The sequence below is a fragment of the Dasypus novemcinctus genome, chromosome 3 (assembly GCF_030445035.2).
Source record: "Dasypus novemcinctus isolate mDasNov1 chromosome 3, mDasNov1.1.hap2, whole genome shotgun sequence".
Classification (NCBI taxonomy): domain Eukaryota; kingdom Metazoa; phylum Chordata; class Mammalia; order Cingulata; family Dasypodidae; genus Dasypus; species Dasypus novemcinctus.
The window spans coordinates 30686239-30712250 of record NC_080675.1 but is presented as its reverse complement, the minus strand read 5'-3'; the positions used below and the strand labels follow the sequence as shown (position 1 = coordinate 30712250).

Below are 26012 nucleotides of genomic sequence, written 5' to 3'. Positions count from 1 at the left end.
TGGTTCAGAAACTCACTGAAATTCTGGAATCATCTTCCAGAGACCAGGGGTCAAGGGCTACCCAGGTGAACCTTCCAGAAATTACCTCCACTGTCTTGCACCTCCAGGTGTGTGGCAGCCCAGCCCAGGTGCTCTCATCTACCAGGAGCTCAGGGCCTCGGGAAGGCGGTAGCCTGCCAGGCCCTCTTTGCTTTGTGTCTCTGAGACCAGAAGCAGTAGCTCCACGGGGCCTGACCCTGGGATCATATTTGCCAATCACTTTAAGAGCTGGTGACTGTGACTGTCATTGATCTCATTAAACATAAAGGTCGTGCAAGATCCCGCTTTCCTGGGCTGGCTGGAGCCTCCTCAAGCCACAGAATGATTATTGATTGCAGGACCTTTATCGAAGGTTAATTGGATTTCAGCGAGTATGTGTTTAAGACCCTGCCTGGGCTGAGGCCCAATTTAATTTGCGTGAAATTAGCCAAGAGAAAGGTGACAGCGCGTCAGGAGTGCTGGGGAGGTGAGGACCAAGACTGGAGGCCTGATGGGGAGACCATCTCTGAAGAATGCGGCTGGATGCCTGAGGTGTGTGTGAGGGTGGGGCCTGGCGGAGTCCCAGCTGGGGAAGATGGTTACATAGCAAGCCATTGAGTCCCCTGACCTCCGGAGGGTGCTCCTGGTGTGTGGCCTGGCTTCCGAGCTGGTCTCTTAGCTCTCCCGAGAATAAACCTCCCTCTTCTGCCAAGTTCAAGAGGGTCACATAAGAGGTCTAGAGGTCTCACTGATATTTCCTGGGTCTTTCATCTTGTCTTCCTTTTCTCAGGCCCCCCAAATCCTGCTTACAGAGGTGCCAGGGGCCCTTCGTTCCTGAGCCTCTCTGGGACTCAGAGCTGATAAACAAAATCGCCCCACTACAGGCTGAGGGTTCCATGTTTTCTAGTTGGCCAAGTCATCTCCCAGCAGCCATCTATTCCCCACAGCAAACAAAAGTCTCTTTGTGTCTGCTGCTGTGGGTCCTTCTTTTGTTGTGGTGGGGTCCTTGCCTTCTTTTTTCTTTTGGAGACACTTTATTGGGTGTCCTAGTTGGCCAGGGCTGCCATGACAGTGTGCCACAGTGTACAACAATAGAAATTTATAATCTCAGTTCTGGAATCTAGAGTCCGAAATCAAGGTGCCGGCAGGATCACATTTCCCCTTAAACCTTTAGGGGAGATTCTGTTCCCTGCCTCTCTCGGTTTTTGGCAGTGGCTTGCTGGCAATCCATGGCTCTCTCTTCCTCAGTTGTCACTTGTTGTTCACCCCTCTGCCTCTTTGTGTCCAATTTCCTCTTCTTATAAGGACACCAGTCATATTGGATTAGGACCCAACCTAAACAAGTTTGGCCTCACCTTAACTAATAACATCTTCAGAGATCCTGTTTCCAGATAGGGATAGGATCACATTCACAGGACTGGGGTTAGGACTTTGTATGTATCTTTTGGGGGCACAGTTGAAACCATAGCAGTGGAATTCATGTGGGAGTCGAGTTAAGGCCTGAGTTCAATCTGCCATGTTTAACCAGAAGTTCTCTATGAGTTTCTTCTTTCCGGTAGTTTTTTTAAAATCCATTCCATGTTATTGTAAGAGCTGTGAAGAAGTCTCAAGTTCATGGTTCAACAAAGGTTTGTCGAGCACTACTCTGTGCAGGCACTGCATACAAGTGCTCTTAGAGTGTCAGAGGGGTGGGCAGGTAGGGATGGTGTGGCAGGATGAGCAGAGGCTTTTAAAGTCAGGGCACGTGGGGTTGCATTCTGAAGCTGCCGTTTATTGGCATTTGCCCTTGGATAAATTACTTAAGCTCTGAGTCTGAATTTCCTTAACTGTACAGTTGGCGGGATAACAATACTCACTTCACAGGATCATTATGTGAACTTTGCAAGCTGGGAAGTTCTGCTAAATTTTCAAATTTATAATTCATGAAGTTATTATTTGCAGAGGCATATCTTCCTCCATGGAATCTTTGAGAATCTTCTTTGAACCCTTTCCTGCCTACCTCCTTCTGCTATCTGTGAGTACATAGGCTTGAAGATTAAGTAATGGTCATGGGTGAAGCGTATGGTGGTCCCTTCCCCCATCCACCAAAATCAATGCTGTGGTCAGTTCATATTTCTCATGGTTTCCCCACTACTACCTCCATGTGTAATAGGAAGTATACATTTTTACTCAGCATCATCTCCACTCGCTGGGCCTCTCTGCTTCTAAGGTAGATGGTACTCAAAAGACCAGGGAAGAGGCATGAAGCCCCAACTTCCTTTTTTTTTTTTTTTTTAAAGAGTTATTTATTTATTTCTCTCCCCTCTCCCCCTACCCCAGTTGTCTGTTCTCTGTGTCCATTTGCTGTGTGTTCTTCTTTTGTTAGCTTCTGTTGTTGTCAGCAGCATGGGAATCTGTGTCTCTTTTTGTTGTGTCTTCTTGTTGTGTCAGCTGTCCATGTGTGCAGCACCATTCCTGGGCAGGCTGAACTTTCTTTCATGCTGGGTGGTTCTCCTTATGGGGTGCACTCCTTGCGCGTGGGGCTCCCCTACGTGGGGACATCCCTGCATGGCACAGCACTCCTTGCGCGTATCAGCACTGCGCATGGGCCAGCTGCACCCGGGTCAAGGAGGCCCGGGGTTTGAACCGTGGACCTCCCATGTGGTAGACGGATGCCCTAACCACTGGGCCAAGTCCGATTCCCTGAAGCTCCTACTTTCTGAACTCACTTGAAAGCAAGCATCTCATTTCATTGACTACCTCACCATAACTTTTTGGACTAAATCTTGAGAAGCTTGAGGAGCTGAGAGCAGACCAGGTGTAGAAGATGTGTGCCAGGGCCTCCTGAAGATGTATTTCCTCAACAGCAGGGGAACCAGGAGTGGGTCAGAGTGTGAGCTTTGGGGGTCAGCCTTCCTGAATTCTAACGCTGGTTCTGCTTCTTCCCAGCTCTGCTGCCTTGGTGAAGGTATTCCCCCTTTAAAGCCCCAGATTCCTTTTTAAAAGTGGAACAAGACAGTAACCTGTAGGATTATTTGACGATTGAAATGCAGTACCAAGCCCCACAGTTCACACTCACCAAATGATACGGCACTGGAATTCCAACTTCAGCCAACTGTGTGAGGCTAGCAGTAAGATAGTTGTCAAGAGAAGGGGAAAATGTGCTGGGCAGGAAGGCTTTCCCTATTTTGTTAAAATATTGATCCAGTAAGGCAGGAATAGTTGGCATGAGTTGTTGCTTGTGACGGGTATCCACAGCTTTTCCTCCTTTCGCCTTGTCTCCCAGTGGCCCTGGCTCCTAGCACCACCCCACCTCCTTCAGTAGCCATGGCTCTTTGGGCCCCAGGGGTAATTTTAACAAGTGTTTGTCTATCCAGGAGACCCAAGGAGCCTCTTTTGGCCTCGTGAACACCCCACACCTTGCTGTCAGGTCAGTCTCCACAATTAGAGTTACTTCCTGAGTCTCCCTGTAGCTAACCTGCACTTTTCTTTCTTTCCCAACACCATGTATGGTAGGAGGTTTCCAACACTGTTTTGTGCAGGGTGAGGACATCATCAGTGTTTGCTTGTCCACGATTTGCTGTGAATACGTTTGGCAGCAGCAGGTGGCCTGAGGTGTATATATACCCAAAGGGTGCTTTCGAGGGGTGGGGGTGGGGAGGTGGCATAGTAGACGCGTTTGGTCTTTGAAGCTGTTCCCCCTAAAGGAGCCTGGGCAGAGAGTGGGAGAAGGGCACCGAGTCTGAATTATTAACCTCCTTGTACTTAATATTGGGCTACTTCTGTGACTATTAATACCCTGCAACACCAACCTCCTTTTACTTTCAGAAATCTTGGCCTTGCTTCTAAGACGCCCCCCTAAGAACATAAATAGAATTTCCCTTGGGGGTGAGAATAAATTAATCCATGCAATTATAAAATAATTAAAGCACTTTCAGCCAATTCACATTTTGAGAAAAATCCAAAAATAACTCCTTGATTTAAATATTATTTACTAAATTAATTCTTTACTCAGCCTTTTTAGACTACTGGTTGTTTTTTCTGTTTTGTTTTTTTTTTTTTGCCCTCCCTACTGTTAGAGAATAAAGGCATTGTGTAATTACTGAAATCACACACATGAGTGACACATTTTTTTTATATGGAACAATTAAAAGACTTGTCACTGATTTTTTTCTTCTCCTAAATAGAGCTGTACCATGGCTTTAGTTAACAGTGCTTTTTCGTTAGCCAGACAGTCCTGAATTTCCCACTGATATTCACGTGACTTATCTCTAAAGGGAACGCTTTGTTCTTGGCATTTGCTGCTGCATGGTGGGCCTGGAGACCCTTTAGAAGTCTTTGGTGCAACTTCTGCCTCCAGGCAGGCATTTCGCTGTGCGTGGAGAGGTAGAGTGGCCTGGCAACTGGGAGCATGTTCTCTGGGGGCTTCACTGCCTGGGGGCTGAGTGGCCCGTGACCCTTGCTGCGTCTCACCTTTTTCACCTGACTATTGTGGAGGGTGCCTACTAGTGCTCAGTCAGTCTATGTAAAGAGCCTAGAATGGGCCTGGCACAGAGGGACTGCTATTCCATGTCTTTTATATACATGCCTGTGCTGATAGGGCCTGAGCAGGCACTGGGGATGCACTGGGGATGCAATTGTCTCTTTTTTTTGAAGATATTTATTTTTATTTATTTCTCTCCCCTTCCCTTCCCTGCCCCGGTTGTCTGTTCTCTGTGTCCATTCGCTGTGTGTTCTTCTGTGTCCGCTTGTATTCTTGTCAGCAGCACTGGGAATCTGTGTCTCTTTTTGTTGTGTCATCTTGCTGCATCAGCTCTCCATGTGTGCGGTGCCACTCCTGGGTAGTCTGAACTTTTTTTGTGCCGGGCAGCTCTCCTTGACCGGTGCACTCCCTGCGCGTGGGGCTCCCCTATGCGGGGGACACCCCTGTGTGGCACGGCACTCCTTGCGCACATCAGCACTGCTCATGGGCCAGCTCTACACGGGTCAAGGAGGCCTGGGGTTTGAACCATGGACCTCCCATGTGGTAGGCACACTCTATCTGTTGAGCCAAGTCTGCTCTCTGCAGTTGTCTTTTCTTAGTCAGGAAACTTATCTACAATGTTAGGGTGAGAGTTAGGTGGGTGAGAGGGCTGTGCGCCCAAGAATGGCCTTAAGTTTTTCTTGGGATTCTTGATGCCTCTGTGAGTCTGAGGTGCCTGGGTGCCCTTCGCCAGGCAAATCTATTCCCGGAGTGATAAGTTCACGTAACTGTGGGTATATTTAGAAAAATTATCTAAAACTTAAAAAGAAAAAAGCCAAGAGGGTCCAGTATGTCCTTTCAAAGTCATCTTTTGGGCATTTTTAACGTGTCCACTAAGAGTTTTTTAATATCTGGGGGAATGTACATTTGTTTGACTTTGCTATTTACAATTAATTAAGGGCTCAGACTCTGAAGTCACATGTCAGCTTGTAGATCTTAGCAGGCAGAGATGTAAATAATTTCTGTCTTGTAGAAAAGATAACTCCAAAGGTTATGTATTTTTTATAGGACAACTACCAGTTTTGTATCTAATGCAGGTATCTTAATCTGCTTAAATGCCCATAAATACCCCGTTCCTCAAAATTCTCTTTGAGCCAGCTCTACCATCTCAATTGCTTCCTTATTAGTGAGTTAATAAATCTTTGGCACATGTTCATGCTCTATTTGTAGGAGTCATGTTTTTCAATGTTTAAATTTACACATTGACAGTGATAATGGGTATATATTTTTTCCAAGTTCAAAGGAAGCTACAGCATTAAACAAGAGAAAACAAAACCACATTTGTGTGTTTTACGTGATCTCATTTTGACCTTGAAACTTGAGGCTGCTCTGTGAGGATGATAGAGCGGATGGGGCTGGTCTCCTTCCACAGCAGAAATTCAGGTCCAGGCTAGAAGGGAGAGCACTTGTCCAGGTCAGCCATGCCCTAAGGTGGCCCAAGGCGGCTCAGAGTCCCTGTGGCATAAGGCAGGTTCCCCCTCCTGCCCCTCCCTTCCATACCTATTTACCCTGGTGAGATCTGCTTAAAGTGAACATCAAGAGCAGCCCCCCAATGGGAAGGAACCCAGGTGGGGACAGTGTGGGTGGTGGCGGTGGTGAAATGGGGAGGGTCTCCCTGGTGGGCCTGGCTGCTACCTGTGAGCTACATTGGCAGCATCTCCCCCTCTTCCCCTGACGGCGGCAGCCCGCTCCTCATGGGTAAGGTCTCCCATCCAGAGTCACCAGCCTCCAGGGGCCATCTTTCAATGTAGTAATGGGGGGCCCAGAGCGATCAGCAATATTTCAGAAAGCTTAAGGGAGATCATACATCTCCCTGTGACAGGTCTGCCCAGACTAAATGAAATGTCATTTCTCTGCTTTTGGCTGGAATTCTGTCAGCTCAGTCTGGCTGCACTGCTTATCTTGGGCTGATCAGGAGCCCTGATTGGACCTTCCCTGCATTCTTGACAAATAAAAATGAATTATTATTTAATAACTGCAATTGGTTTGGCAAATACAACCTTTCAAAGCCTGGCTCCATGGAGAGAAGAGCCAAATAAAGGTTCTTGGTGGCCCAGAGGTGGGGAATTGTGGAGCCCCCTCTCTGGGGAAACAGAGAGGGAGCCTTGGGGTACCTGACATCTCAGACTGACCCCGAGGATCTGATCTGGGGCAAAGGTCTGCTCCTATTGTGAGCAGACACTGCGCGCTGACAGTTATTTCACCCCCGGAAATGGCAGGAGCTGGGGTTCTGGCATGGTAGCTGGGCTCAGTGTGGCGTAGGAAGAAGAGTCAGGACTTTATCCCTGGTCTCTTCATCCTACAAAGGTACAATGAAACCTAGTCTGCTGACCTCCCAGGAGTGGTACAAAGAGACAGAAGCAACAGGGGACCTAGCGAGAGGTTAGGATGTTCTAAGCACTGTGATATTCTCGTTTACGCTGACGGCAGCCCTTGAGAGAGGGATATTTACAAAAAAGAAACTAAAGCTGAGAGCATAAGCAGCTCATTCCAGGCCACAAAGCTAAACAGAGGTGTGCAGAAGTAGGTGAGCCAGTGCAGAATAGAGATTCCTGGGAGGCTGCGGAGTCAGAACTGGTTTGAGTCCTGGCTCCAGCTCTCCCTGGCCCGGGAGCCTTGGGTAAGTTAAACCTCATTGAGCCTCAGTTCCTCTTCTGCAAAGTGGGGATCACAGCTGCCTATTTGTAGGATGTCAGCTAATGGGGATGTCAGCTATTGTTCCTAGTTGGGGTGTCTTGGTGATTTTATTTGGGGCCGATTAGAGTTGATTGGGATGTAGAGGAGATTCATGGGGTTAAAATGAGCATCAGGGCGGGAACCATGACATCCCAGGGAAACTCGAAGTGACAAAGGTCTCACTGTGTTGACTGCAGGATCTCCTGTTCGTGGATTTGGGGCCTTTAGTCAGTGAGTGCATACTTGGATAGATGCTCCCGTCTCTTCACCTTCTCCTGCCTCTGTTTCCCCCAGGGTTTCTGCTTTTTCCTGTCCTGCAGTCTTGGTGGGAAGGGGTGGTAGAGGTGATGGGCCCATCGGGCCAGCAGGGCCATGGCCACCCCCTCCTTGATGTCCCAGGGATGTCCTTTTTTGGTTCCAGTGAACATTCACCACATGAGCATTCGTTGTTTGTCCCCCTTAGCTCATAATGACCTCCTTGAGTTACGCTTTGGAAAATGCCCTGCTGGTCTGGGCACCGTGAAGTTGCAAATCTGGGTGCTCAGGTGGTGTGCTCTGGAAGCACTCAGAGTCCAGCCCAATGTCCCCAGAGACCTTCTCCCCTTTTCCCTATCCCAAAAGCTGTTAAACACCATTAATCTGGTGTTTCCCAGTATCAAGCAGTCTTTTTTCCCCCATATGTGTATATCCCTTATACTATTAATTATTTAATGCTTTTCTCATCAACTGTTCCCCCTTTTAAATGACTAAGACATTTATTTTAAAAGGAAACTTGATTTATCCACTAGAAAACTGGTCTCATTGGCCACAAAATGGAAAGTAAACATAAATTCAATGAAAAAATGAAATCATTAAATCCTAGCTTGATACTCTTGCCTGCCCAAGTCTCTGTACCTGAGGCCCACACCCTCTATCCCTGTTCAAAAAGGGTATTAGCAAGCACTAAAGAGGTACTGTTGACCTACTAGTACCAAAACCGGACTTTCTTCACTTAGTCAAAAAGAGACAGAGAAATCACAAAGCGCGCGCCTTTCTCACCCCATGAACTGGTCTCCACACCCTGGCAAATGTCACATCAGTTCAAATCCTTGGTATTTACTGGGCTCTCACCATGTGCCCAGTCTGGTGCCCTGAAGTACATGGGAGCAGAAGGGTCTTAGTCCTAAAGGAGACTTTTCTCATCTCAAAACACACTTATATAAAATAATTAATAAGCAAGACTCTCTGTGTATGCAAGTACAGGTGCCATAGCAGTTCCAAGATGGGAGAGCTCTGGATGGGTGGGAATGACCACAAAGGCTTCCTGGAGGCAGTACGCTGTCAGTCACACCTTAAAGGATAAGTAAATGCTCCACTCATATGACTGTGACCCAAGTCCCTGCTCCTGAGTGTCACTCCTCACTAGTCCTCTCCCCAGTGGCAGAATCAGTATTTTGGGAAAGAGAGTAGTGGCTTAAGGGATGAGCTATGGAATTGGACAGATCTGAGGTTGGAACTAGCTGCACCATTTGACCTTGGGCAAGTCATTGAGTTTCTGAGCCTCAGTTTTCCTCTCTGTGAAATGGGGATAGTGATGGTCCTTAACTAATACAGGCTGTTGTGAGAATTAAGTGAGGTGCTGCTTTTCATTGTGTGGTGGGTAGAGAAGGTTGATATACACCCTGGGCTGAGCTCATGCAGCAAGAGGGAGAGAGGGAAGTGGAAAGCAAGAAGAGACCCTGAGGTCCTCCCTCCCTCCATCTCTCCTTCCCTCCCTTCTTTCCTGTTGTACACATATAAAACAATCATGCATAATGTGCAGAATTCCCATACGTCACCCCTCCACCAACACCTAACATTGTTGTGGAACATTTGTTACATATTATGAAAGAATATGATCAGATTATTAATTAGTGTAACTTATGGACTATAGTGAACAGCAATATTGTAATATTGCATCAGAGTCAAAGAAGGTACTATATTGACACTATGGGTCCATAATAGGGAATATAGGATTTTTTCTTTTGGACTAAGGAAAATGTCCCGAGATTGTTTTCTGATTACTCAAACCAATGTGCAGTGCCTCTTGGGCTGGCCAGTCCCACAGTTCCTCATCCTTTGCCCCCTTCACCAGCCTGTGATACAGTAAGACCCAGACAAAAGATTGGCAGACTGGTAAGATGCTGCTTCAGGATCTTTGAGACCTCTGTTCACATTTATGCATCCATCCATCCCGTTCTCACCCAGGTCCTGGTTGCTTACTAAGTTCTGGATGCTACTAGCTGCTGGGATCCAGAGTTCAGCAAAATAGAGCCAGACTATGGTGTGTGAATTAAACCCCAATAAAGCTGTTTTTTAAAAAAATAGAGCCAGTCCCTGTCATCTCAGGAGCCTATAAAAGAGGGGACTAGATTGTCCTTAATCAAATAATCACACAGATAGTGTGTGTGTGCTATGAAAGCAAAGTACAGCATCCTGTGAGCATGTTTGGCAGGAGTATCCATCCTGGGGATCAGAGAAAGCTCCCTGGGGAAGTGATGCTGAGCTGGGATTAGAAGGAGGAGTGGGAGGAAACCTGGTGAACCGGAGATGGCAGGATGCTCCTGGCAGGAGGAATAGCATGTGCAAAGGTCCTGAGGAAGGAAGATGAGGGGATCTTTGAGAAGTGGAAAGAGAGCAAATGTGGCTGGAGTCAGTGTGGAGTGAGAAGGGAGCTGGGTCTTTATCTAGGACTCTAATCCTTTGTTCCCTACCCCATTGGCCCGGCTTCTCTCCTCTGGCTGGGATATATTTGCTGGTGACCATGGGGTCCAGCTGAGGCTGAGAGAAATGTGTCCTGGGGTGACAGCTTTCTAGGGTGACAGCTTTCTGGGTTGAGCATCTATGTCCCATGGAGACCCATCGACATCATTTCTGGGCCCAGGCCTGGCTCAATCAGCAGCTGTTCCCCAGCTTGAAAAAGGCTTTTAGCTTTAATAAAAAGGGAGTAGAGATAAGAAGACTGCCTCGGTGGGGGGAGCGGCAGTGACAGGATGATTTAAACGGCCTCTCCAATGTCATTTCTTCTGTGCAGACATCATAAATCAGATTAGCATTGGGCTCTGGTGGGGAGGGGAATATGGAGAGGGGCTTGGGGTAGTGGGGGAGGAGAGAAGGGCCTAGGACTCTGGGACCACCTGGAACTGGCCTGGAGCAGGTGGGGCAGCCCCAGTGTGTAGGGGGATCAGTTATTCCTGATCTGCAAACCCCAGCCCTGCTTTCTGGAGAAGAGGTGGGTGGAGAGATTCCTCCAACTCAGCTTTTTAGCCCATTTTCAGCTTTGGGGAAGAAATGAAGAGCAACTGAAAAGAAAGGAGAGAAGAGAGAAAATGTGGGACAAGTGGTGGGGCAGATGTGAGAGGCAGGAAGGTACAGCCATCGGAATAACTAGACATAGTGGTTCTCCTGCTTGAGTGTGCATTAGAGCCACCTTGGGGATGTGTAAAATCTGTTGATGCCTGGTGATTCTACTGTGCAGCTCAAGAAGCGCTGGATTTGAGTTTAGCTTCTATCCTAGACTGAGAACTACAGTCCCAAAGCCATCCCTCCCCCAGGCCCACCCAGGCTCCCCCGGTCCCTCTGGTCTTCCTGAGTGTTGGGACTGAGGGAGCAGAGTCAACATCCACCTCTGAGATGAGCATGAAAGGAGCAGAGCTCAGCCCCCTCCCTGCCCTTTCAGATCTCACGCCACCTGGGCAAGATGTACAGCGAGATGATCTTTGTCAATGGCTTCGTGCACTGTGATCCCCACCCAGGCAACGTGCTGGTGAGGAAGTGTCCAGACACAGGAAAAGCAGAGATTATTCTGTTGGACCACGGGCTCTACCAGGTAGGAGAGGCCTCCCCCACTCAGCAGCCCTTGGGTCTGGTCCTGCCTGGAGTCAGAGCCGCTGAACTCCTGCACTGACCGGAGAAGCCGGGGCAGATGGAATGGGTCCTGTCCTAACCCAGGGGGCTAGGGTACTTGGTGCAAGTCATAGTTGGAGGAGCTCTCCAAGCCTCAGCTGCCCTCTAAAGTGAAGTTGATAACATCCCTTAGAAGCTGTTGCAAGGGCTGAGTGGAAATGTGCTTGTGTATGTGAAAGTACTTTCTAAGCTGTAAAACACTGTCTTCCCCGGGAACCCCAGGCCAGCTCGGGCCCTGCAATGTGAACTCTCCATCGTGGGAGCTGGGGTTTAAGAGGGAGGTGGCACTCGTATGCCTGGCCTCCAGTGGGAGAGGGGCTGGGTAACTGATAGGGGCTGGATGGTCCCAGGCTCTGTCCTATTGGACTGGGATCAGAGCCCCTCCCTGGAAGCTGTGGTGTTCATTGTCTATCCTGGTGGCCCAGGGCCTGATAGCAGGAGGCAGATGATCCCGGGGAGGTTTCCCCCATGGTCACCTGCTCCTTCCCTTTGGGCCCTGATCCCTTTTCTAAAGCCTTGGCCTCCTTTGAAAGGCGTATTAGTTTAGGAAAGGCTAGCTGCTGGCACACAGCCCCAGAATGAATGATGGCCAAAACACAGAAAAGTTTAATTTCTTGCTCACACACCAGTGGGTGAAGAAGTCTGCAGGCAGCCCCTCCTGGACTGCAGGCTGACTGAGGCCCTGCTTTCCAGGCCTCCCTGGAGGTTTTCACACCATAAGGGCACAGAGGAGCACGCCTGGGAAAGTTTTTGTGGGTCAGCTTCTTCCACATTCCACTGGCTGGAGCTCAGACACCTGGCCCCATCTGACTTCAAGGGAGGCTGGGAAAGGTTGCCTGTGCCTGGGAAGAGGAGACTATGGATCCTGCTGGGCAGTTAGCAGGCTTTGCATTAAGGACCAAGGCTTGCTAGTAGAGCTTTGAACTTGGGCCACCAAACATTTTGGGTGTGTGTGACAGCAGCTAGACTACCCTTCAGGGATGTCTGGATTTGGGGGAGATATTGTGCAGGAGCCTCGATCCTCATCTGTCCCTCTTTGCATGGTCAGCACCAGCTGGGGACATGGGTCCTACACAGTGAGGCTTTCATGGGGAGAGGAGGGTCAGGTCCTGCCCTACTGCCCCTGCCACAGGTGCTCACGGAAGAGTTCCGCCTGGACTACTGCCACCTCTGGCAGTCCCTGATCCAGACTGACATGAAGCGGGTGAAGAAGTACAGCCAGCGCCTGGGAGCTGGCGAGCTGTACCCCTTGTTTGCCTGCATGCTGACGGCTCGGTCTTGGGACTCGGTCAACAGGGGCATCGACCGAGTTCCAGTCACTGCCACTGAGGTAGGTGGCCTGTCCTGCCCTGCCCTCTCTGGAATGCAAGGGTCAGGGCCAGGCCTGGTCTCTAGACCCCTCCAGCCTGGCTTTCTAGGTTGGTGGGTGTGTTGTGGGTGCCTGAACTGGGGGGGTATTGGATAGGAAGGAGGGGAGGGGTGGTGAAGCACTTACCCTCGATAGGGGAGGGAAAGGGAAAGATACCCCAGTGTATCTGCTCTGGGCCTCCCAGCTGGGGGTAGTAACACGGTTGTGGTAGCTGTATAACCCACCTACTCATGCAAGATTTTGGGCTCCTGCCAAGTACTTCCCCAGGATTTGTGGGAACCCCCAGGGACTTTTTTTTTTTTTAAGATTTATTTATTTATTCATTTCTCTCCCCTTCCCCCCACCCCCTACCCCTCTGTGTCTTTTTGCTGCGTCTTCTTCTTTGTCCGCTTCTGTTGTCAGCGGCACAGGAATCTGTGTTTCTTTTTGTTGTGTCATCTTGTTGTGTCAGCTCTCCGTGTGTGCAGTGCCATTCCTGGGCAGGCTGCACTTTCTTTTGCACTGGGTGGCTCTCCTTATGGGGCGCACTCCTTGCGTGTGGGGCTCCCCTACGCAGGGGACACCCCTGCGTGGCAGGGCACTCCTTGCGCGCATCAGCACTGCGCATGGGCCAGCTCCACATGGGTCAAGGAGGCCCGGGGTTTGAACCATGGACCTCCCATGTGGTAGACAGACACCCTAACCACTGGGCCAATTCCGCCACCCCAGGGACTCTTATAAAGCAGTCTGACACCACTTCTGCTGTCTCCTGCTAGACATCGTCACCTGGGCACCATACTGCGGAGAGTGCTTTGCTGCCTCATTGGAGGAACTACGAGTGCTGCTCATCCCATTGTCTTACAGAGTTTTTACTAAGACAGCTTTTCCATCCTTATTTGTAACTCATTTCTCCAATGGATCTAGACAAGAGTCTTGTGGAGACTGAGCCGGGAGATAGATCCTAGGAGCACCCCATCCCACCCCATACTCATGGTCACCCCTGTTCCAGGGACAGAAACCTACGGGGGCAAGCTCATTCCTCCTGGCTCAGGGTGAGCTCCTTCCCAGGAGGTTTCTCAGTCCCTTGTAGAAGTGACTTCCATGTTCTCCTTGCATTGGTTTGCCAGGCCCATCCTGAATCCATGTGGTAGACGGGCTTGAGCTCCAGCTGGGTCCCTGTTCACTGTAAGGAGCAAGGCCCTGCTCGTGCAGTCACAGAGACCTGGATCCTAGTCCTAGCACCTCTTCCTCCTGGTGGCCTGGCCTGGGGCAACTCTGGTCACCACTTTGATCCTCAGGATTCTCACCTGTAAGCTGCTTTGTGGTAGGTGGCAATCCAAAGTCTCAAACATTGCCATCAAGAAGCCATGTCCGTCCATTTCTTGGCTCTGCTTTCCACCAAGTTGTACCTGTCTTCAGGCTTCGTGGCAAAGATGACCAGCAGCTACTCCAGACTTATGTAACCTTCAAGCTTGAGGAGAGATAGTCTTCCTCCTTTGTAAAAGAGGGATGATAGTGATGCTAATCTGTTTTATTGATCATGTATTTGAAGTGCCCATAGTTCCTGAAGTTCATATTGTTCAACAAACATTTATTTTGCCAGCACCTGTGCTATGTGCTGAGGATCCAGTGATGAACAGACAGACAGACCTTCATGAAATTTACACGTTGGTTGAGGGAACAAACAAGTAAACAATAACTTCAGGTTATAGGTACTGTGAAGGAAACAAGCAGGCTGCCGTGATGATGAGTAATGATATGGGGTGGAGGATCGCTATAGGTAGGGTGCTCAGAGAAGTCCTGCTGGATTGTTGACATGGACATTCAACCTGAGGTCTGAAGGGCCAGAAAGGAACCAGCCACCAGAGGAACTTGGAGAAAGGTTCCAGCAGAGGACACGTGACATACTAAGGCCAAGTGGGAAGAAAGAGCTTGGTATAGTCCAGAGTGTGGCAAGAGTGACAATGGCGTGAGAGGAATTTGGAGTGCTGGGCAGAGAGAACTTCTCACAGGTCTCATCAGCCATGGAAAAACACTTATATTAGTTCTCAGTGCAAAGCCAGGCCTTTGATAGGTTTGAAGCAGAATGGCATGCTCAGACTTACTGTGTTTAAATATGTCTTTAGCATGCTGCAAGTGGAGATAAGTTAGGAGGCTGGTGCAAGACTCCAGACTGAGAGACAGTGGAAGCTCAGACAGCACTGGTGGCAATGGAGATGGAGAGAAGTAGATGGAGCCAAGATGTATTTGGGAGGTAAAATAAAGAAGACTTTCTGTAGGATTCAGATGTGGAGAGGAGGAAAAGTGAGAAAAGTTACATGATAGGCTTTTGGGATGTGTCATAGGGTATAGGGGGATGTTACTTCCTGACATAGGAAAGACTTTGAGAAGGACATATTTGGAGTGGAGGGTAGTCCATAGTTATCTTGGGTATTCATATGTAGGTGTCACGGACGGTTGCATATAAAGGTCTAAGAAGAGGTCCAGGCTTGAGATATGTTTGGAAGTCTTCAACCTAGAGCTGGTTTTTAAAGCCATGAAGGGAAGCAGACTTGGCCCAGTGGTTAGGGCGTCTGCCTACCACATGGGAGGTCCGTGGTTCAAACCCCGGGCCTCCTGGACCTGTGTGGAGCTGGCCCATGTGCAGTGCTGATGCGCACAAGGAGTGCCCTGCCACGCAGGGGTGTCCCTGCATAGGGGAAAGCCGCCCAGCGCGAAAGAAAGTGCATTCTGCCCAGGAATGACGCCGCACACACGGAGAGCTGACACAAGATAATGCAACAAAAAGAAACACAGATTCCCATGCTGCTGACAACAACAGAGGCGGACAAAGAACACGCAGCACATAGACACAGAGAACAGACAACCGGGGTGGGAGGAAGGGGAGAGAGAATAAATAAATAAATAAAGCCATGAGTATCTGGATGAGATTACATGGCACATAGTAGGTACTCAATACACAATATCTGTTTTTATTACCCAAGATAGAATTCTGTTTTTACATTCTTATTCATTCATCAAGACCCAGGTTGGATATCAGCTCTTGGAAGTCTTTTTTCCTCCCAGAATCCTCTCCACCCCAGCCAAAAGGGATCTCTTACTACTTGCATCCCTCGTATGGCAGGTATCTTATGCTCCTCTGCAGAGTAGCTCCTTGTATATAAATCTTAGCTCGCTAACTAGATGATGAGTGCTTGGGAGGCAGGAGCCCCTTTTGTATATCTTTCTATCCCCCAAAACCTACTTGCTGTCTGGGAACTGGGTCTAGCTGTGTAGAGGATAGTTTGTATAGGCTGCGGAGATATTGACTGTTTGCTACTTTGGACCAGAACCTAGATGGAGGGTAAATGTAGCCACCAGGGCAGCCCAGTCTCTGAGATACAAGAACTCAATCTTTCTGAGCCCTGGTCTTATTGCAAATTGGGGTAACCTCCAGCATTGTATCAGGAAGGATGTTTTTGGCTGCTTAAACCAAAAATCCAACTAAAAGTGGCCTACGCAATACAGAACCTGTTCTCTCCATGAGAAGAAGCCTGGAGGTAGGTGGTTCCAGGTGGGTTAATTCAGCAGATTAACAAATTCAAGGCTCTAGGCTGACCCTCTGTGATTCTGTTGGCTTTCCTCTCAGGATCCCAAAATAGCTGTGGCAGTTCTAAGCTTTACGTCTTCGTTCAGTGGCTTCCAGAGGCAGAAATAAAAGGGTCTGTTTCTTCACATGAGTCATTTCTTACGAGCAAGAACATCTTTCCCAGAAGTCCCCCAACAGATTTCTCACCTGTCATTAGGCAGAATCCTGTCACACGTCCATGCCTACCCAATCACACAGCACAGGAATGAGAACTCAGTGCTGGCATTGGCTGAGATCAACAAAATACCCCTCCCCCAGGCTGGGGGTGTGCCCTGCATCCCTGAGCACATGGCCCCAGGGATAAAGTGAGCAAAACTGGGGTTCTTTGAACTACGAAGGAAGGAAGGGAAGGTGGCTGTTGGTTGGCACCCAACAGGGTCTACTGCAGACACCCATCATCAGGATTGCCTGGGCGCTAGCCTGGGTAGGTGAAGGGCCTTCCTGTTGGAGTTGAAAGGGGCTGTGGCCAGGCCAGTCCTGACGTTGCTGAGAGGTCCCTTCCGTGTGCTGGGCCTCGGTCTGGCCTTCACCCTCAGAGCACGGTGACCTGTAGCTGTGGTGGGAGGTGGCAGGGAGGCAGACGGCCGTTTGGTGTCTGGCTTCATGCTGAGATGTTCCAGTCTGATAGCTTTTGCCTGAGGGACATTTCAAGTTTCCCAGCAGCTCAGTTATCAGCAGCACACATGTGTTCCTGAAAAGACAGAGTTCTGCTCCTGTTAAAGAGATAGCCGGCCAGGGTGGCAAAGCCTGTGGCAGCACCTCTGGGCCCCTTGTGATGACTTCGTTTGACCCAGAGCACTTCCTCTTTTCTCTTATGACCCTCTTGGTACTGCTGGCAGGTGGGCCCAGAGGTCATTGTCACTGCCAGTGTTGAGGTGAGGACCCTGAGTAGAAGGAGATGAAAGGGCTTGCTCAGGACCATGTCAGGTGGAGGGGCAGGAGCAAGGTGGTAAAGGCTGGGCTTACATCCCACTCACCCCTTACTATCTGTGGGCCTTAATTTCTCAGTGCCTCAGTTTCCTCATCTTAAATGGGGCAATTACCCTCGCCTCATAGGGTTGTTGTGAGGACTAAATGAGTTAATACATGCAAATGTGTTCAAAGTGCTGGCTTATGTAGTAAATGCTCAACACATGTTGGCTGTTGTCATTATCTTCATTTTTCTGGAGTCTGAGAAGGGGTCAGAGCTGCACAGTTATGCTTAGGTGTTGGCTGGAGCCATGCGGAGTGAGAAGGGGCAAACCTGAAGCACCAGGATGGGGCAAGGGCCATGGGAATGACTGGCTTCAAGGCTTAGCCCTGGATCCTGCTCTGAGGGTGTTAGGAGCTCAGGCACTGGGTGGGATGAGACTGGCTGCCGCATGCGGGTCAACAATGGGCACTGCCAGCGTGAGCAGCAAGGGCTCCGGGGAGGTCTGGTGGGGCATAGGGTCAGACAGGGCATGGTGCAGGACTTTAGAGTTGGTTTTGGGGTAGGAGCTCGAACCTAGGGACTGAATCAGCCTGGGCTTGGCAGGAGAGATCAGGGGACCTGACTCAGCCAGTGCCAACTTCCAGGGCTCCTTCCAGGCCTGGCTGAAATCAGTGGCCTGCGAAGAAGCCTTGGGGAGTAACATGAGGATGGACCCTGAGGCTGGGAGGCTGGTTAATGCTGACACCTTCTATAGGGGTCATGGGCTGGAGGGGCTGTTGGGGAAGCAGACTTCCTGCCCCAGTAGTGCTGGCTGGGCTTGGGGAGTGGGTGCTCTGGCTCTCCTGGGCCCCACTTTCCTACACCGACTGTCCATTTCTGTCTCCCTGTTGCTGCTTCAGGACTCAGAGATCCGTGACAATGCGGCCAACTACCTCCCCCAGATTAGCCAGCTGCTCAACCACGTGCCCCGCCAGATGTTGCTTATCTTCAAGACCAATGACCTGCTGCGTGGCATTGAGGCCTCCCTGGGCACCCGCGCCAGCGCCAGCTCCTTCCTCAACATGTCGCGTTGCTGCATCCGGGCACTGGCCATGTGAGTGCAGGCTCCTACCTCTCCTCCTTCCCCAGCTCCCTGGCCTGCCTTGGGATTCATACCTGCCTCCATTTTCTCCCACCAGTCCACAGGGCCCTTCCTGAGCTTTCCAATCTCACATCTCCCTGCAGGAAAAGTTGGGGAGGGGGAAGGAGAACAACTCCAGGGAACTGATGCCCCAGGCAATGTTTTTGGGTGGTTCAGAATACAACCTGTGTTTGTTTAAAATGGTGTTTTCCTGGACCTCACCCTCCTAGCCCATCTACCTAGCTTTGCAAGTGATTCTTACCCTCTGTCAAGTTTGAGATGTTTTCTGAGAGTCTCAGCTGTGTCTACATGTGCCCTGGGCTGGGGATTAGGAAGCCTGATGCGTGTATATCCCATTCTCTGTCTGGTCCAGACACTTCTACCTGTCTCCCCAGTACTGGCCAGGCATCTAGGCCAGTGTTCTTTTCCCTGCAGGTGTACCTGTGACTTGGGAGAGATGAGTGTTGCCAGCAGGGAGGGCCTGGCACCAGGAAGAGCTTGAACTGAACAAGCTCTCTCCACATCTTAGAACATTTTAGATGCTTCAGCATCATGAGGGTGTTGGTTGAGGAAGGAAAGGTGCTTCTTCAAAGAGATGGTGGCAGAGGAGTGAGGGTTCTAGGTCCTTCTGTCTCAGTGTGGCAAGTACACAGAAAGGGCCATGCTCTGAGCAAATGTCCTCATCCAAGGGAGGAGACCTTGACTGTGGTCAATTCCCAGCCCATCTATACTAGATCAAACTCTCTGGTGAAGAGGGAGTTGACCAAATATATTATATATCCACTATCAAATATCACATTAGATTACAGCAAAATATACTGCACACTGAATGGGCTGCATGTGATTTATTCTTCCTCTGAGGGTTTAGGAAATGAAGCTTAAATAGGCCATCATCATAAGCACCCATTTTCATCAGGTCTTTTTGTTGGTGTGGAAGGTGTAAGCTGGGCTCAGTCAATAATGACCTCAGCCTCCCGGGACCACCTGACTAGGTTTCCAGGTGATCAATATCCTCAAAAAGTTTGGAAAGGCTTTGATTGTATTTGAGTTTGGGGGACCCTGGATTGGCATATGTTTACTCTCCTTTTAGAAAAAGAGAAACGTTGGAATTTTCTATCTAATGGGTCCATTAGGCCATTGGTCACCTGTTAAATGACTTTCTGATTACTTTGCTTGTTTGAAAACGGTCCTTTGGAATATCTGTGTTCCTCTGGGCCCCATTCGAGCAATGGGGTGATCACGTAGCCAAGGGGGCAGGGAGCTGGTGAGTGGGCCAAAGCCACCATCTTACATTTTTCTAAATGCTTCTGAGCTAGTGTTTCTTTCCTCTCTCTCTCTCTCACTTTTTCCCTGCTTCTTGCCCTCCTGCAGGCACAAGAAGAAGAATACCTGCTCGTTCTTCAGAAGGACCCAGATCTCTTTCAAGGAAGCCTTCAGCTTATGGCAGATCAACCTTTATGAACTCGTTCTGCATGTGAAGGGGTTGAGGCTGTCCACCTGGGTCTTGGCCCTACTTTGCTGGCTGTTTCCTGCTCCACACTGAGTGGACTTGACTGTCCTGTCCCTTTGTGCCCTGTGGTGGGCAAGGAATCTTTTCACTCCTCGCTCCTTCATCATGTTTCCAGCCAGGAGGCCCACTTCTGCCACTTAGGGGTCTGCAGCCCCAGGGTCACTGCCCATGGCACTGTCACACTCCACCACTGGAATTCCTCTCCCCATGCTGAAACCCTTGTGTCAGGGCCTGCACATCGTATCATGGAATAGATTCCTCTCCTTATCCAGGGAGAAGACACAGCAGTCTACCGCTCCCAGTATGTGCCATTGGGCTCTGTCTCCTCACTGCTGTTAACCCTTTATATTGTCAGGATGGACCCTGTATGCTATTGAGGGCTCATTTAACTTGTAGGATGTTCAGTTTCTTTGGAGATGAGCAGGTCTCTGGACTTGCTAGAGGATCAATTCCCTTTCCTTCCCATGTCACATGCCAGAGATGTCACACCTTAGTGAGGTGGTTTGGCATCTTAGGGCAGACTCTATTGCAGCCATGAGTTCCCTGCCTTTTGGTATTTTATATCATGTACTGTGTTTCAATAAAAAAAAAAAAAGACCTTCAGGATTGCAGGATGTTTCCATCCTAACTTGCTGGTCCCCCACCCCACTCCAAACCCATGCCGTGTCCAATGTGCATTCATGGTCCTTGCCAAAGGCTTGTAAGTACAGTTCCCCTTGGTTGCTGCTTCTTCAGGGTTTCCTGGGGAGGCCTAGGGGAATTAAGGGCAAACCTGGGCTTGGCTGGTGAGGATGTTTATTCTAGGTTGGGAGTGAATCTGCACTGGCCATTACATGAGAAGCTGAGAGTCAATGGGACTTCTGCTTGGCTTCTTTTCCCTGTAATCCTTCCAGCCTTCCATCTGGGGACTACTTCCTGCTTCTTGTAGGTTCTTCTCACCTTTCCAGGCTCTGAGGTCTTGATTGGAGGAGTTAAGAAACCCCAAGGCCAGGTACTCTGCGGCTCAGCCAGATCTGTGGACTTTAGAACCCTGTGACTGAGAACAGTCTCGTTCCCTGTGACCTGTGCTCTGGCCTTGTTTTACTAATTGCTTCCTGATTTATCCCTCTGGTTCGTCTTTTCATAAACCCCAGTTTCAGACCTGGAATTCTACCTGGCCCCTCCCACTCCCTTGGCAACTGAAACCATGGTCACTGTGGCTGGGTTTCCACTCTGAAATCTCTGTGCCACTTCTCTAGACCCTGTGCTTCTGCCTTATTGCCTGCTGCCCGCACCACCCCGCCCACTGCTTGGTTACCTGCTCTTGTTTCTGAGACATCCCTAAGCTCCTGCTGTACCTCCTGTGACTGTGGTCACCAGGTCCCCAGGACTCCAGATTTGTCAGGTCGTGCCTTTCTCTGAGCAGCCGTGCTTGTGGGTGGTAATTGTATTTGAGTCTCTCTGATCTCACTTCACCCCATTCACAGGGGCAGGAGAACCCTGAATGTGAGCCTCATTTTCTTTTGTTTGTACTGGTACTACAACAAGCAGATTTTTCAGTGACCAGAGACGATTCACAATCCCTTTATTTCCTGAAAGAATTAACAGTTCTTAGTGACCAGTTAGATGCACCCAGGGACGTGAGAGAATAATTTGTAAGATATGTTATTAATCATGAGCATGCATGCTGCATATTACATTTTATGGTGTCTTTTATAGCCACTGAAGTAAATATAAATGTCCTTTCTGTTCAAGGTAATGGTTACTTGCTTTTCACTTTTGGTTTAATGGTTGGCTTCCTGCTGCCCTGGGATCTAAAAAAACATCACTGTGTTGACAGTGGACCCAGAACCCACAATGGTTTTCCAGAGACAGCAGAGAGGCAGGAGAGTTGGGGGTGCAGGGCAGTTTGAAAAGAGGAGAGGGGGAGCCTGGCATTTATTGAGTGCCTTCCAAGTGTGAGAGCTCATATAAATATGGGACATTGTTTCATTGTCCTATCTGTTCTATGAAGGGAAGGGGTCATTAGCCTCTTCTGGGAGAGGTGGAAAGCAGGGCTCAGAGAGGTTTAGTCATTTGCACAAGGCCACATAGCAGATGATGGTGGCCCATGGTTTGTTTTCTGTTCTGCAGTGCTGCAGGTATGGATTACTCTCATTTCTTGGGTTGTCTTATGTGCCTGAGTTGGGTCTCAAAGGCCCTGATTTCAAAGAAAATTTAATTTTCTTAGGGGGATGGTTGCAGTGTTGCATGGATAAGGAGACAAAAAGTCCTGGAAAGTGCAGACTGAGCCCAGCATATTCCCAGGGACCTAAGACAGGATGGTACTGGGCTACTCTGGTGTCATCTCATCCTGAGTGACTTGGGCTGAGGTGGGCTTTATCCATTGACTGCTGTCCTCTGGCTCTGTGTAGCATGGGTGGACTCATCCTTGGAGCCCAGACACCATAGGAGACTCCCTCCTGGTCTCTTGTTTCAGCAGACGGATGAACAGAAGGTTTAGATTTAGCTCAGGTGAGCTTCTATGTGAAACCTTCGCCCTGATCCCTGCTCCCTCTTGTAAAATGTGCCATGAGGATTGACTGTGGATTTGGGTTCAGTGCTTTCCTATGAAATCCAGCAGCTCTTCTCTCAGAACAGTGGCAATATCTGTCAGGAAGGCACCACCAGCTGACGTTAAGGGGTATTCTTTTTCTTATTATCATTTGGATGCTTTTTATTTAACTTAGGTATTGGCTGCTTTGATTTGGGCAGGGTGGCTATTTTTACCCCTTACCTCACTTCAGGTGAAGGAGAAAGGAATTCTTACTCTATGCCCCATTTGGCTCAGAGCCTCTCCGATTTGTGCCTAGCGCATAGTAAGTATAGATAAGTAAGTGTTCAATAAACACACACTTAGAGTCTCAGAATACTAAGTTATTTTCAGGTATGTTGAGATCTATTTATTTCAAAACCTGCACAAATGACTCTTCCTCCATAGGAATGCTGCCTTGTAGACTGTCAGGCTCACTTCTGCCCAGTGCCTGGTGTGTTCCCAGGGTCAGAGATGGCCAGGGACAGAGTTGCAGGCTGTCCACGGCCCTCCTGCCACACCTGCAGGGCTCCGTGAATGTGAACATCGAAAGACATCTCAGAAAATAAAAGTGGCCCCAAGAGGCACCCAGTGGGTCCTCAGGGGTGGGACTCACAGGGGCTTAGAATAGCCTCAGTGTGAGCAAATGTGAGGAGTGTCTGAAATGGAGCCACACTCGGGGCTCGTGAGAAGCTAGGCTCTCAGGTGGGAGCTGGAGATTGGGCAAGAGGCTACTAGTGGGATTGGCAAAGCCACAGAGGGTGGCGTGATCTGGGGGCCAGGCCAGTGAGAGCCGTGGTGCGTGTTGGGCCCCATCAGGAGGGCCCATATTTAACTAGAGGCCTTGAATGCCAAGTGCATGATGTGCCTGCTACTGTCAACTGTGGAGACTGTCCCTGTGCCTGAAATCTGCAGCATTTGGGGTAAGAAGCCCACTGTCCAAAAAGGCTCCTTTCCCCCAGCTATCCTCCCTCTTTCTGCCCCTTCATCTATTCTTTCCTCCCTGCCTCCCTTTCTCTTCTGCCCTTCCCTCCTTCCTTCCCATGCTTTCATTCTAGAACAATGCTTCTCAGTGTATAAACAGCCTGTGATCTTGCTAGAACGTGGATTCCGACTCAGTGCCTGTGGAGCGGGGCCCGAGATTGTGCGGTTCTGAGAAGCTCATAGGTGAGACTGATGCTGCTGGTCCCTGGGCCACGCTTCCGAAGTCGGGATCAGTGGTTCTCAAGCACCTGGGAACTTGTTAGAAACTTGCTCATTCTCAGACCGTGCTGCAAACCTCTTGAATCATAAACTCCACGGTTGAGGCCCAGTAATCTGTTCTAGTGAGTCCTCCAGGGGGTTCTGATGTGCTCTCAAGTTAGAAAATCACAACCCTAGCTGCATATCAGAATCACCTGGAGAGCTTCAAATAATTCAATGCCTGGGCGCCACCCCAAGATTTTGACTTAATTGGTTTGAATGGGGGTCAGGCATTTAAAATTTTTTCTTTTGTTTTATTTTGAACTTTTTAATTTGGAAATAATTTTAGATTTATGGTAAAGTTGCAAAGAGGGTCCCTGTATACCCTTCAGCCCAGCTTTTCCTGATGTTAAAAGCTTACATAGCATCATGATACATTCATTAATACTGAGAAATTAGCATTGGTACAATACTATTAACTAAAGTAAAGATGTTATTCAAATTTCACCCATTTCCCCACTCAGGTCCTCTCTGCTCCAGGAGCCAATCCAGGATCCCACATTGGACTTGGTCATCACGGCCCCTTAGTCTCCTCTGTTCTGTGACTGTTTCTTCTTTTTTTCTTGTCTTTCGTGACCTTGACACTTCTGAAGAGTACTGGTCAGGTGCTTTGTAGAATGTCAATGTAGGCTTATCATGATTAGACTGGGGTTATAGATTTTGGAGAATCCTAGAGAAGTGATGTGCCCTTTTACTTCATACCCAGAGGAACATGATGTCAATGTGACTTATAGTTTTTTTGTTCTTTAAAGCTCCCCAGGTGATCCTACTGTCCAGTCAGGGTTGGGACCCCTGCTTTAGCCTCACATGTCTTCCCAGATGGCTTCCAGAGGACAAAGCAACGCAGCTTAGGAACTCCTCCACAGGTGGGCAGTAGGCAGAGCTCTTTGAGATGAAGAGGGACCTGGCTATTTCCAAATGCAATGGCTCCTATGAAATTTAAGCATGTAGCTATGCCCAAACAAGGTAATAAAACCAGCAGGGTATTTTAGTGTTTACATTTACCACAAACGAACTCTTTGAGCCTGTACACATATGTACTGACAATGGATGTATCATCAGAAACAGTTTGAGCACTTTCCCCTAAAAGATAGACCTGACACTAGGGAGTTCATTTTCCAGGTATATTTGCAATTCTAGAAATAGAACTCACCAGTGGGGGAATGGCAGGAAGTCCTTGAGTTTGTCATCCCAAGTGGAGGGCCCAGCTCCATCAAGGGCAGCCACCCTTGAGCTGCTCTGGATGCTGGCCACACTGCCTTCTGGGGGGAATCCTTAAAAGGGGAGTTAATGTTGGCAGAGATTTGTTTTTGCCCCATGGTAAGTAGTGACATAGAAGAGATTCTGGCCCTGAGACTCAGCAGAGCTGCAACTCCTACTCTCTGCTTCGTTGGACTTACCCAGGTCAGCTGGCAGGAGGTGAAGATGGTCGACCACCACAACGGGGAGCTGAGAGTGCCTACAACTGCAAGCAGGAGAATCACATCCATCTGCCACGTGCAATCTAAGCCTTCTCTCAATACAGAGGTGGAGTGGAATCACCATCTCAGGGTCCACAGGATGGAGGAATAAAATATGGATTAGAGTGGACTTACTGGTATTCTACTGTAGAACTATTGTGACTAGTAATGGAAGAAACTGTAGCACTGATCTGGACAAAGTAGCCACGGTAGTTGCTGAGCGGAGGGAGAGGGAAGAAGAGCTGTGATGTGGGGGCATTTTCAGGACTTGGAGTTGTCCTAAATGATATTGCAGGGACAGATGCTGGACATTATATATCCTGCCATAACCCAGTGAATGGACTGGGGGAGAGTGTAAACTACAATGTAAACTATTATCCATGCAGTGCAGCAGTGCTCTAAAATGTATTCACCAAATGCAATGAATGTGCCACAATGATGAAAGAGGTTGTTGATGTGGGAGGAGTGGGGGACGGGGGTGTGGGGTATATGGGAGCCTCTTATATATTTTAATGTAACATTTTTTTGTGATCTATGTATCTTCAAAAAAATACAATTAAAAAAAAAAGTGATTCTGCCCTTTGCACTTCTCCCCTTCCCTCCAAGTATTTAGGGACAAGGGATAGGACAGTGAGGGGATTTAGGGAAAGAAGCCATAAAAGCTGATTGGATTGGGATTATAGATAAGAGGTTTTACAGAACTGATTAGCAGTGGGTTTCTGACTTGTAACAGTTTAGGTCCACCATCTCTGGCCCTTTTCCTTCTGTCGGCCTGCATCACCCACACCGGACCAGCCAGCGGAGGTCAGGCCTGGCGTCTTGGTTTCATGGCACCTGGGTAGGTTGCTCTGGTCTCTGAGCCTCAGCTTCCCCTGCTGTGAAACGACTGTGGTGTTTTCATTGGGTGCTAGTCTCTGAACGTGAATAGATGGTACCAGTAGAAGTGGCTGGGAAAAGCAACAGAAATGCAGCATGGCAGTGGACAGCTGGGGTGACTGGCATCTCTTGTGGCTTTAGCAGAACCCCCATTCCTACAGGTGTGCTGACCCCTGCATCTCCCACAAGCCACAGATATTGGTTCTGGTGTGGGCACATAGACCCCCAAGCAGACCTTCCTGTGA

General features: G+C 49.1%; 1 protein-coding gene across 5 annotated transcripts in view; it reads left to right on the top strand.

Annotated features, from left to right (window-relative positions):
• The window catches only part of ADCK1 (aarF domain containing kinase 1), a 129927-nt gene extending 104461 nt beyond the window's left edge, over nucleotides 1-25466 (top strand). For 3 of the 5 annotated variants that reach the window (XM_058292935.2, XM_058292938.2, XM_058292924.2), the window contains 4 exons: nucleotides 10893-11042; nucleotides 12252-12449; nucleotides 17908-18101; nucleotides 19500-20233. In XM_058292935.2, the coding sequence (XP_058148918.1) occupies nucleotides 10893-11042; nucleotides 12252-12449; nucleotides 17908-18101; nucleotides 19500-19671 (714 nt within the window). In that variant the 3' untranslated portion in view covers nucleotides 19672-20233. Of the gene's footprint in view, nucleotides 1-10892; nucleotides 11043-12251; nucleotides 12450-17907; nucleotides 18102-19499 lie in introns of all 5 variants that reach the window. The other 2 variants (XM_058292928.2, XM_058292943.2) reach the window with 2 other exon arrangements.
• The last annotated feature ends 546 nt before the right edge of the window (nucleotides 25467-26012 follow it).